The 12,842-nt window shown below is 53.4% G+C and overlaps 3 protein-coding genes across 3 annotated transcripts; 1 reads left to right on the top strand and 2 right to left on the bottom strand.

Moving 5' to 3' along the window:
• Window positions 1-211: 211 nt before the first annotated feature.
• Window positions 212-1,314, bottom strand: B0T26DRAFT_750284 (Isochorismatase-like protein; the record flags this gene model as incomplete). The annotated part of the gene is made up of 5 exons (XM_060445202.1): window positions 212-525; window positions 607-771; window positions 856-948; window positions 1,091-1,180; window positions 1,242-1,314. The coding sequence occupies 5 exons, from the start codon at window positions 1,312-1,314 to the stop codon at window positions 212-214; spliced, it is 735 nt and encodes a 244-aa protein (XP_060298871.1).
• A 2,873-nt stretch (window positions 1,315-4,187) lies between these two features.
• B0T26DRAFT_640527 (uncharacterized protein) lies at window positions 4,188-5,456 on the top strand (the record flags this gene model as incomplete). The annotated part of the gene is made up of 1 exon (XM_060437239.1): window positions 4,188-5,456. The coding sequence occupies one exon, from the start codon at window positions 4,188-4,190 to the stop codon at window positions 5,454-5,456; it is 1,269 nt and encodes a 422-aa protein (XP_060298872.1).
• A 4,971-nt stretch (window positions 5,457-10,427) lies between these two features.
• On the bottom strand, window positions 10,428-11,073 carry B0T26DRAFT_674585 (uncharacterized protein; the record flags this gene model as incomplete). Its single annotated transcript, XM_060439725.1, has 4 exons — window positions 10,428-10,463; window positions 10,646-10,729; window positions 10,809-10,859; window positions 10,897-11,073. 4 exons carry the CDS (start codon window positions 11,071-11,073, stop codon window positions 10,428-10,430), a joined length of 348 nt encoding a protein of 115 aa, XP_060298873.1.
• Window positions 11,074-12,842: the final 1,769 nt, after the last annotated feature.

Below are 12,842 nucleotides of genomic sequence, written 5' to 3' on the forward strand. Positions count from 1 at the left end.
GCCCTCATCGTCCATAGTTCGTCATTGACTGTCAACAGTATCGCCCTACTATGAGCCACGTATCGGCCTGCAGCGGAAGAGAATACAAAGGCAGGTACCATATGCTTCTAGGTTGTTTCATGTACCGTGTGAAGCTGTAAAGGCTTCACCCCTTCACAACCCTAACCCTTTCGCGATACACCACCCCCCCTTTTCGCGAGTTCCTTGCCTTTTAGATGGGCAGCAAGTTCTCGCCAGCTAGAACGGTTCCATTCTGGACGGCGAACTTGTGGCTGCGCGCTGTCTGACCGTAGACGGGCATCCACTTGTCCAGCCAGGGGAAGACTTGGACGGCGCCCGGGGTGTTGCGCCAGTCGCGCATCAGGTCGCACACGACGTAGAAGAGCGAGACCACGTTGACGCCGGCCCTCAGCATCCCGGCGTTGGCAATGTCGCGCACCTCGGCCGACGTCGTGCCGCTGGCCTCGAGCACGGCCCAGACTGAGTAGCCTTCGGCCCGTAGAGACCGCGCGAGGAAGGCCGTGCCTTGAGAGAGACAGGTTAGCGACGAGGTCGGGAAAGGAGATGAGTGGGTGATGGGTAACGTAAAGAGGAAGAGGCACTCACAAACGTCAGTCACAATCCCTCCTATTATGATCTGGGACTTGTTGGAGGCGCGGACGGCGGCCCGGAAATCCGAGTTGTCCCACGCGTCGACCTCGCCCAGGCGTTTGATGAAAGGGGCCGTGGGATACCAATCCTGGATCTCCTGCGGCAAGGGACCGTTGGGGCCTGGATATAGAACAGGTTAGCAATATTCCCGGGAGGTTGCGTCTTCCAACAGGAAAAAGAGGTAACTGGGGGGGTAACACGAACCAGTCTCGGCTGACGTCGTCAAAATCACGGGCATGGGAAATACCGTCGCAAGGCTGGCGTAGGCTAGTAGATTCTGCCTGTAGAGAGTGGGGTCTATAAACACACAAAGGTTAGAACCGGGTGGTTAAGAGCCAGGTTACACGCTGTCCCGGTCGAACTCGGGTCTTCTTCTCTAACCAATGGTGAGAAGTAGGACTGCTCTGAGGCTCCTTGATGTGTGTGGTATTTCACGTACCCCAGTCGCGAGCCAGGTTGTACAGGCCCTCTTGCAGGTCGACAATGACCAGCAGCGAGTCGTTCTTGTCCAGTCTTTCCCATGGGACGCCTGTGTTGTGTTAGCAGGCGGCGCTATATCTGGAGGGCAGGGATAGATCTCGGTTTCTTACTCTCGCCGAGAGCAGCCACGGCAGTGCTCGCCATGATGGCGGCAACAGAGATTACGTTGGCACCGAGCTTCATGTTTCTTTTTTGCTTTCAGCTGGGGGCAAAGTCCGGAGTTTGAACTGTGAAATTTGAGGAGAATCCAAGAGGCTGATGACGAGACGAGGAGTGATGAAAGCGATGATGTTTCTGTGCAGAGGCCGCCAACATCTCAACAACAGCAGCAACATCCCCCTTTTATACACCAACGGACGGGCATGAGCCACGAAGTATCCGTCCTGTTTCCAAGACTATTTTCTATCACATCGGGTGGCATCGCCATTCTCTGCCCTGTTTTTGCCTCCATGGGGTCTCTCACACCAACAACGAAGACGGTCGAGGCATGATCCAAGCATATGCTAATCGCTTGCTCAGCGCACATGCATGTGTGGACACGAGATGGTCACTACTACCCAGCCTACTAGCTGTTTAGAGCTTTCTGACAATCAGCCACATGCTGTAGACGGTATGAGCTTGGGTCGGTGCTATTATTCTTCTCTCTGACAAAGACGTCTATTTGGTACTTTTAACTACCTTACAAAACTACCAGCAGCCAAGCTAGGGCCTGCCATGTTCGCCGCCGACTTGTGAGGTCGAGTGCCGTCCAGAGGTGTCTCGCATGTATTTACCTGAGAATTGCATGTCAGGGTTCAGAGTGGAGGTATTATCAAGCAGTGTTGCATCGCGCAAGCCCGGGCTTTGTCTGTATGGCTGTCGGCCGTGTAGCCGTAGAAGCGTCTCGACTGAGTCTAGTTCTGGTTCCCAGTTGGAAAGTCTACCATCTACGGTGGAGTCCAAAGCAGTCGCTGTAATACGACTAAGCGAACCAGCGCACAGTTCTGGTGTATGGCGAAGGCTGCGTGTAGAGTGTCACTGTCTTGTGATGTCTGAATGACGGGAGTCAGCAACGTATAAGCATTTGAGGATTTCTTGGCAATAGGGGTGAGGGGAGAGATGTGGGCAAATTCTCAAAAGTCCCCCATAATATTTCGGACTTGCGCGACGAGTGGCCGTTGGAGCTGCATTAGCTAACGATGGCTAATGTATTAGGCATCCAAAAAAATAGAGGTTGTATGACTTGACTGTGTCCGTCCCGCAGGTGGTGCAACTTCACGTGGGTAATTCTCTCGGGTGCTGATTCAGCTGCAGCAACCTCCTGAACGCAGCACCTACCAGTTCTTCCTGCCCTGGCCACTTTTGGGCGTCGCGGGGAAAGCCACGATGCATGATCTGAGCCGTCTTCGGACAGGAAAGAATCTACTTTTCTAATATAATGAATGTATGTTACTCGCAACGTTATCCCGACCTCGGCCATCAACTCTGCCTCCTGGTTTAGGGCCATTTCAAGAAAGCACCTTAGCCAACCAGAGGTTTCTCAGCCACATCAATAGGCTTGGGGGCGTTAGGTAAGCCAGGAAGGCCACAAACCATAACCACGATCAGATAATCAAGTACATCAAGGTAGAACAGGGGTAATCTTATCAATGTCCGATTTTCATGCTTAATTAGATGACCGATATCTTTCTAAGAATTGCGTGAACAAGAACCGCTACACCTCAGGCACCTCGCCAACAGCAATAAGCCTAGCCCGATCATGGAATTGGTAGTAGGGGCGTTTTAGCCGTGCCAAGCGGTCCAGGATCCGCTAACCAAGTTAAGCAGCTCCAGCTGTCAGGAGGCTTGGCTCTCCATGTCAGGTGGGGTACCTGGCCAGGTATCCGTTGGTGGTAGGTAAGGGTAATTTGGGAGGAACAACCCATCCATTGCCTCCAATTATTACCTGTGAATTCGGCAGTCCGGACACGGCCTATTTAGTAAACCTGCTGCGCTCTTCCGCACTCTGCCCGAAATAATCTTCCAACAATACTCCGTACCTAAGGCTGCCGAGAGATGGGTGTAAGCCCCATCTCCAGCTTCATGCCTGCTTTCCCAGATCGGCTGCTCCTGCTTTTCGAAACGGGGGCTTGGATCGACGTCAAGCCCCGACCGTGAACGCGCCCGCCAAGAGGCTTGACTGTTTTAGTCCAAGCCTAACAGTTGGGACCGAGAATCTTGGCTTCCTTGGCTTCGTCTCTTCTCACGTCTCGGTCCAGCTCGCCGTCCACTCATCTGCGTGTAAATAGTTGCACTGCGAAAAGCCGGGAAGCTGTGTCCACTGTCCAAGAGCCGGTCCGTGGCGTAGTGGAGGCGGCGCAGAAGAGATTCTGGAACAAGTCTGATACGTTGAGGCACAATCCCAGCACTGGGCAGCCTTCCAAGTTCCAACAATCCATGTTCACTCCCCCGCCCACACCAGTAACGTACCCAGGCTGCTGCTTTGGAAGCTGATAGCAGCCTCATTGCGCCGCCAGCCTACCATCACACGGCCTCAGGTCCAATAAACGGGCACTTTCAGCGCCGTCAAGCATCCTTGGCGCACAAGTGACAATGGCACTCGGAGCTGGCCACCCCTGCCGCCGTTTCAAACGAGAATGGGGCAGATGAGATGCCGTGAGCGTTGGAAACGAAGCTGTGCAAGGTCTAGAGCATGCTCCGACACCCATTCCCACGGCCATTGTGTAGTACCTGTTGTGCGGCACCTAATATAAAGCTTCCACGGTAGTTAAGCCGTCCCCCGCCTATTCATCCAAGGAGATGCCTGGGGACCTCTTGTTTTCATTCTGTCTTTCTATCACCATCCACTAAGTCATTGATCCTCATGGTCGGCTGGCAAGCTGTTGCTATTGCTCCTTTTCTTCTTGCCTGATGGTTCGGGCCGTGCTTCTCTCTACAATATGAAGTTGTTACCTCTCCTTTCCATCTATGCTACTTCAGCTCTAGCTCACAGCAGCAATGACTATCCCCATAATCATGACCACACCGAGAGCTGCGGGCCCCTGGGACATGGCCAGCCGCAGCCGGACGGCAGTTCCATGTGCCTGGCCAGCTCAGATTACCTGGTGACGACACCACAATATGACGACCTTGGCCGCCAGCTTGTCGACGGCGGCCGGGCTTGTGGGAACGGAACCGGCTGCGGCCACGTGCCGGACCATACTTGGACGCATTCGACGCCGTGCTTCAAGGGCACCATTTCAGACATCGAGATATGTACCTTCACAGATGCAAACTTTGCTCAGGGTAGGGGTGCTTCCTTCGTCATGACTGCCAAGAGAGCAAGCTATCTTGCGACCCATTCAGGCTTCGTCAACCCCGAGATCATCAAGGGCGTGAACGAGGATCTCGAACCCGCCAGCCCGGCCAAGTACGAGATGAGGGAGTTCCCGGGTAAGGGTATGGGGCTAGTTGCCACAGATCACATCCGCCGTGGAGATCTCATCATGGGCAACACCGTCTCCCTGATGATTGACTACAAGGTTTTTAACGAGCTGCCCAAGGAGCAGTATATACAGCTCGAGGCGGCCGCGTTCGACCACCTCCCTGGTCCGCATCGATCGGCCCTCCTGAAACTGTCGACCCACGAAGAGACGGACCTTCCGTACGCTGCTCGTGTCGACAAGATCACGGCAACCAACGCCTTCGACATCAATCCGGACCACAATGACGAAGATCAAGATTACGCCTTCTTTGTCGTTTTCCCGGGGATAGCCCGTATGAACCACGACTGCCGTGCCAATGCGGATTATTATTACGATCACGATACCATGACTCAGTACATCCACGCCATGCGGCCCATCAGCCCCGGCGAGGAGATTACAATATCATACATCAACCCGAAGATGCGGCGCGCCGACCGCATGGAACGGCTAAAGCGTCTCTGGGGTTTCGACTGTGCTTGCCATCTGTGCGCTCAGGGGCGCGCGCAGGCGGAAGCCTCTGACGAGCGCATCGACCAGATCAAAGAGCTGTACCCGGACCTCCGCAGCTTCCAGTCTAGCAGCCGCGCTAGCCCGCAGATGGCCGAGCTGCTCATCAGTCTCGCAGAGCAAGAAACGCTGGGCGGCACAATGTACGAGGCATACACGTTTGCGGCACTCGAGTACAACGGCATTGGTGATGCTTGGACTGCAACCAAATATGCCCGTCTCGCCATCGAATGGGGTCTGACGACGGTCGGAGAAAAGGATGGCGACGTGAACGACATGAAGGAACTCGTCGTCGACCCCTGGAAGCACTGGAGCTGGATGCTTCGTACGCGAAAGAAGAACGGATGGGGCAAAGAACCCGCCGACGACGAATAGGAGGTGGCAGTAGTCGAGTCACTTTTGGTTGGTTGGACGCCTCGTCACAGACTGCCCCAAGCCGCACGTCCGGGCGGTTGAGGCACCAGTGGTGGTACGAACGAGGCGTAAAAGCATGGCGTGGGAAGAGGCGTTATCCATTACCATTTCTAGGCATTCTAAATTTAAGTAGGCAAGGCGTTTGGGCTGGGGTTAGGGGCAGGTTTGTAATCCATGTGTCGCCGTCAAGGCTTCCGTTTTCTGAGTGGTCGGCCTGGTCGCGGCATCCGCCAATCACAGTTCAGCGCACGGGCCCAGAATTTGTCCCTCATTCCTGGTGCCCCACGTACCAGCTGCTGGATCGCGAAGTCAACTTTGACGATAAATGCTTTCATGTCCTCGGTCCCTCCCCCCGATTCTGCCTTTCCTCCTCCTCCTTTCGTTCCTCTGGCTCTGGCTTTGCGTATTCTAACCAATGGCAAAAATGCTGCACTCAAGCTCAGACGTGCAACGTGACGCAACGCAACACGACTGCCACACCGCTCGACGCCGGCATTTGAGGGACGGATCAACTCGCAAGTCTTTCGAATTGATCCACGACTCTCTCGATCCGCTACGCTAGGAACTACGCCTAAATGTATTTGAGCTCCGCAGACTGAGGGTAGAAGCTAGCGTCTCAATGAGCAGCGAGAACCTCAATTTCATGACGCTCGCTTTCGAGGGACAAGTCAGGCGGACCGCCGCCCAACAGGTCTGCGCAGCGGATTGAACGCCTAAGCGCCAATCCAGCAGGATCGCTGATGCCTGCTTCGAGGCAATGCCGGCCAGTCACACCAGGACAAGGGGCAGAAACTGAGCCGCTAATGAAAATTTTGGGACTCCAGCCATAAGCTGTGGAGTCCAAGGACGACGAGGTGAAGATCCCCTTTCTCGGAATCTCCAGCGTCTAACCACAATGTAGATACCATGTTTTTCGAAGCTGGAGCACCCGCCGTGATGCCCTCAAACTGCTATTAGCCGACGACTCAGACGTTTACCTATCGAACACACAGGCTGGATTTGTGGACGAGAAGAGCAATCTACATAAATGGGGTACGGAGTGTGGCTCTATTTCTCGGTGTTGGTGACGGATATCCCTGCAAAGAACTGGAGTGGTTAAGGCAGTCTTTATTTGGAAAGAGACAAGGATCAACAAGTAATAGGGTGTCGACAGCGACCAGCTAGTTCCTACCCGACGACAAAAACCTGAATACGAAAGCGCGGCCCAGTATAATACTATCTCTGGGACGGAACGGCGTGCCCGGCCGTGTCAGGTTGGAGCAGCGAGGAGTTACCGGGGGGGAGAGTCTTGGCAGGGCCGGCCTTGAGCGATGATGTGTCTGTTGGCGCCTTTGGTCACCTGCTTCCGCTCGGCAGATCTGGGTGCTAGGCAACGGGATTTTTGCGGCCATTAGGAGACGATCAGGAGCCTGAAATCAGCGGCTTGACAACGAATAAGCGGGCATCTCTATTGAAAGATCAAGCCCTCTTCCAACTCTCGCAGGTCCTAAGGTCTCGCAAGACGGCGGCAGTAATTGAACCGGCTATCCCAACCCGAGGCATCTCCTATGGTGATGATTCAGAACCCCCATTTCTCAAGTCGTGTACAGGGTAGCGGTAGACGGGATACAACATAAACGACCTGAGAGCGTGGTTAGATTGTATTACTAGTTATAAGAAGCCGTGCGGCTACGCAAAAGGGCTGGTAATATTGAACGACGGTTGAGTTGTCGACACCAAAGAGCGGTGCTGCCGTTCAGGCGTAGGTAGAAGCGGAGAGCTTGCTATGGCGTCAAGGCGGCTGGCCTAGACGTCTGGCTGTGTCCAGCCTCAATGGACAACTCCCAATATTGCTTTCGGGGCTGAGCGCACTCGAAACAACCAATAGAACCTCAAGGAGTCATTTGTCTGTGAAGCTTCGGCCTGATTGGCACCTCAGCGCCATTGCATTAGACAGTAGTTGGGCAGCTCAATGTCCATCCCTTCCGAGCCTTGCGGTCTTTGACAGACTACCACAACTACGATTGTTCAGCGCTCGATTGAACCACTCCCTCAACGACAGTATACATTCATCACCTACAGGCTGCCGATATCCGGCCCTTGCCGTCTCGTCGTTTTCTAGCACGATGGAGGTGCTCGGGGCAGCCGCAAGCACCATCGCAATAGTCGAACTAGCGGCCAAGGTCATCTCTCTCACCCTCTATCACCAAGACTATAGTATAGGCTCGGACGAAAGGTGGATTACGAGGCGGATTACGAGGCGCTTAGAAAACTGATTATGGCTGCCTCCAGGATATCCGCTGGCGTGTTTTGCCGTAGCGGCATCGACGATTGCCATTGGCTGTCATTCGGGACGTGTCTTAATTATGACGTTCCCGATAGACAACTAGTGATCTCTCTTTCTCTCTCTTTTTTCTATCATAGCGTGCTGTGAAGGCAGGCATCCACAAGAGACAGGGCTGTAAGTAAGGAGTGGCTGTATTCGTAAATAACTAAACTAAAGAAAGGAAAAGGAAAAGAAGAAGCCTGCGGGTCCTGCAGGCGGTGGTTTTGTGATGGTGAGTTATCTTTCGAAGGTGGCAGCTGGCCTCTCACGACTGTGACTGATCGAGGATCAGAAGAATCTCGGGGCGCAACAGAACGGGCCGCAACCGACTGAGGCTGTGGATGGAGCTGCTTCGGGGCAGCCAGTGGACGGAACCACCTTTTCACATCACCGGTCTGGAGAAGTCCTGGGAAGGCAGCGAAAGGCCCAAGGAGGTCAAAACCTGATTCTGCGCCAGAGTAGCCGACTACGCAGCTGTGTCCGGCCCGAAGAGAGAGGTTTGGCGGATCTGTTGTCACGCCCCTCGGGGACATAGGGTCGGGATCAATTGGGCAGCCCAGGTAGTCAATGTCACATTATTTCTGTCAGAGGCGCTGCACCCAGGCTGTTATCAAAGCCAAAGGCGGCGTGGTTTGCGCCGGAATAGCCAAGCTGCCACCCAGGAGGCCACTGTGCTGGAAAGGGGGTACGGTTCTAGAGCTAGAGCATTCACCTGTCCACCCACAATTGCTTTGGGGTATCACGGGGGAGTTCCAGTGTATATAATGCCCTCTCGCTCTTGGTATCCTTCCTTCTCATCCTTGTCGCTTTTGCCTCACCAACTTACGAATCTCCATCCCAGCCTTGACCGGACGACGCTTCGGGACAAAATGACCATCACCCATGTGCAACCAAACGACAATCTCCACTTACAGAGCATCGCGAGGATGTTTAACGCTACCTCCAGTCGTCCGGTCGCACATAGATGATGGCCATTTTATAGCCCACAAGCAATGTACAGAATGTTAGGCGTTTAGAAGGATCCCTCACACACTCCCCAGGGTCAGGGCTCCACTAAACCCCCAGCAAGAAGACCGCACACACAGCGCGTTTTCAGGCAAGGCCAGCCATTCTCAGCCAATCTCGGCCAATTTCAGGCCCTGCAAGTGGTATTCTTAGGCTCAAACGCGTTATTCTATAGTGTCTAATCTGTCACAAGCCCTGTAACAGGGCTGTTTGAGCAACTGACCGGCTCCATAGCCTCTAGATGTTTCTGTCTTCAAAGATCTACACCTCTCCTCGTGCCTAGGCTGTAGGGCGTACAGCTCGGCCGCTCTATGTTCTCTTCGTGGGTCGCTCCGGGCTCAAGGGGGCATCTGCCCACCTAATTCTCTATGGCTGTGGCCCCTGGTTGCCCGCCGGTACCCAGGGTCTTGGCTCCTCTTGTCGTTGCCCGTCCCCGAGGCTCTGAGGCAATGGGGAGGCCCCGTTTCCGTGATCGAAGCACAAGAGTAGGGCGTTGTTCGGCCGGACCACCCTCTTCTTCACACTCTTCTTCAACCTCCGATTCTGGCATGGGCCTCGGCTTGTTCTTGGAGCCAGGGGGTCTGCCACGGCGCTTCCGAGAGGCAAGGGCGACTGCAGGGGGGTGGCTGGGAATAGCCTCTTTGCCAGAGGAGTCCAGCAGCTCAAATCGAGACGGACGGTGGCGAATATTTCATTCAATGGAGATACTGCGTCGTAGGTTGCACGAACATATCGCGATGATGCCCCAGAATCCATACATCTTCAACAGGACAGCCGCGTACAATGTGAGGTACACGAATCTAGATACTACAGATAAGAAAATTTATAAGGTCTGCCACAAGGCAGGCATCTACAAGAGAGTCGGGTGCGGTCTTACCGTACCCTGCGTGATGTCCCGGACCTTGGCACACTCGGTATGCTCGGAAGAAGCCCGCGCCTCACGGTACGACCATGCTGTCCATCCTCACCGGCGACCATTCTCGGTCAAGCTCCTGACTGATCTGGGCCGCAGATCGATGCCACATCTCGACCTAGTTGGTGTGCGAGTAAAGTTCTTGAGCGTACCCGATCGAGCCTTTCCCGTGATTGTGGCACGCCCCTCGACGTTGCTGGTGACTCTCCCCATCGATCGCCTTAACCCCGACCACAGCTTGCCTCGTCCATTGCCGACTCCTCGGGCATCGCGCGACGAGGTCGGCAGTGGCAGCCTTGCTGGCCCTTTAGATTCGACCGTATGCACGACATCTTGAGGGTCCTCACCCCTATTCGCTTTGGGTTATAGGCGTCACCGTCGGCGTCTCTGTTTGTCCGTCCGCGTGGCGGCGCACTGCTTCTAGAGCTTCGCCGATAAAAGGAGCGGTTTCCCCCTCCATCTCGAGGGCGACGGCTGCGATAACTTACTTCCTACATCTATCTCGACACCCACAACCACCGCTTCCTGTCACCACGGCTCAGGCCAGCATTTGCTTCACCTCGCAATGCCCGACTCCCCGATCTTTGAGAAACGGCGGCTGCTATTCAAGGGAACAGCTAAGAAGTTCAACCATACTGGCCTTCACATCAGCTGGTGTCAAAAGTTGGTGTAAGATGTACCGCATTTCCCAATCCGCCACCATCACAGCCTAGTGTTTGGGCGCAGGCTGGTTCTCCTTCTCCCACTGTACTTTCCGTCAGCTTTTGACAACAAAAAGTATAAGGGTTGTAGGAGTTACCTCGCGACGCAGTTGTGCAGCCCAGGCCAGTTTGTCCTACACTAGTCTGACAGAGATTGCAGGATTTGGTTTGCTCACATACTCGCTCTCGTCAAATATCGGCCCACACCATCGCCCCGCCAACGTACACCAAACGGTGCCTCCGTGGGGTGATACCATATAGCATGGTTCTCGATTGTCCTGCATTCTGTTTGCTGCGAGGCCGCCCTTCTCTAAAGCCGTTCCTATTTACATAGAGAGGTGCGGAAATACTTGGACCTTGAGCCAGAAACTGTCTAATCTCTATCGCACCTCGAAGTGCGCTAATTTTTGCAATCCTCTCAGCGTTGCGCCTCGCTCTCGCTGCCTGGAGGTCAGGGTTACCCAAGGCAATACTAACCGCAGTCGCCTTCTTGAGCCTGGGGTAACCTGCAGCAGCATCGGCCGCGTGTGCCTTCCGGAAATTGGGATGGCCCGCAGCTGCATTGACCGCCCATGCCTTTTTAAGGCCAAGGTAGCCCGCAGCGGCTTGAGCCTTGACTTTCTGCTTGAGATGGGCATACCCCCCCGCAGCCATAGTTTTGTGGCCGTTCCTGAGGCCGGGGTAATTGAGGGCAGCGTGAACCTCGCGGGCCTTTTTGCGGTGGGGATCACCCAAGGTAGCTTGAATTGCACGCGCCTTCTTGAGGTTTGTGTATCCCGCAGCGGCTTGGGCGGCTTGATAGGGGTTAGTCCCGGTCTGCCCATCCCGAGTCCTTCGCCATGTAAACCAGGACTCATTCTGGATGTCGAGGCCCGAGAGGGTGCAAACACTGTTCCACACCACATCTGTAGCGATAGAAGAGGATATACCTAAGCTGCTGAAAAGAGCGTGAGATTCGTAATATGAAAAGAAAACCAAGTGTTTGATGTGGTGAGTCGCCAAGGAGCGAATATGAGAAATTCATGCCGTGGGTTTTTCGAAGTAAGACCGCTGCGGCTGATTATTTCGACAAGATGTGATGAGTCCTTGGTAAATAGTTCAGAGAAAACTTCGCCAGTGTGTTTGCCAATAATAAGAGAAATTGGAGCTTGGAGCAGAAGACGGTAGTTGAAGTCTAGGAATAGCTGGCGGATTTTCGGCCAATGCTGCCTAAACGTATCCTCCTAGGCTACGCTTTTTTTTTTTGGAGTGAACCATCTCATGCCGCATAGGTATAAAATCCGTGGTCCTAACTATCCGCGGGGCACCAATCTTGGTTACCTATACTAGAAGAGATGGGTTTGACTGGTCTATAAGGTGCCCGGAATCTTCCTTGTCGGTGCAGAAAGTAGGGTAATGCTATAGGATATGGTAAATGGCCTTCATAGTCCCGACGCTTGACTACGTATTTGATGGGAAATTGGAAGAGAAGTATCACGCGCATTCACAGGGCAATGGAAATAGAGCATTTGATGCAGGGAGGTAAAGCTTGAATTGTCTGAAAAGGTCTGTCTTTTGTTTCCTTTGGGAGGGCCAAAAGTCTCTCTTTTATAGTTATGAATAGTGGCAAAATTTATTAGCGAAGAATCAAGTGGCACCTTCTAAGTCCTTCTTTTCCCCACTAATCCTTATTGTCGTGACAAGAAGAAAAGAGGAATAAAAATAGATACTAGGACATTCATTTTGTACGGGACCTCGGCAAAATTATTCTCCGATTAGCTAGCTATATCGTTCCTATCTCCGGTACGTATTACTCCCAGATTGCCCCAAGACATCTCTAAGAGAAGGGGAAGAAGTAGAACATAACGAAAGGACCGGTTGCTCTATGTGGACCAACTAGGTCAGGTAATGAGGAGCTAGCTACTTCGTCTAAGTTGACTAATTCTCTAACCATGGCTACCAATTACCTCGGGTGGATCGCTAGCAAAGCTTGGAGACTATTTACAGTCCTATCCTCGCCCTCCTGTCCTCGCCATCTATTTATGTTCCTTGAAGTTTGCCAACGAAATAGCCTTAAGCTCCGTCCCACACCCCTCTAAGTCGAAGTCCGGTGCTTTTTAGCCTTGGTATCCTAATCGGTCGGTGGCGCCTCTGGTCTCTGCGTAAACGAGATCGAGTATATTGCTTGGTATGAGGCCTATAATATCGTAATCCCGGTGCCAAACCAAACCGTTCCCTAGAATTATTTAATATATGGCAATAGCATTGACATCTGTGTACTATACTCCCGATAATGAATTGTCTCGGGCCAGGTTAGTTGAACGTTACGATGGATCGGCGCAAACTGCCTCTACCAAGACTCTGGAGTTCCGCTTCCAGTTTGAGCCCGAGCTAGAGTTGTCCATTCCTGCTCTTGTCCTAGGGGTATAATGTAGCTTACCTCG

The sequence above is a fragment of the Lasiosphaeria miniovina genome (assembly GCF_030549165.1).
Source record: "Lasiosphaeria miniovina strain SMH2392-1A chromosome Unknown B0T26scaffold_3, whole genome shotgun sequence".
Taxonomy (NCBI): Eukaryota; Fungi; Ascomycota; class Sordariomycetes; order Sordariales; family Lasiosphaeriaceae; genus Lasiosphaeria; species Lasiosphaeria miniovina.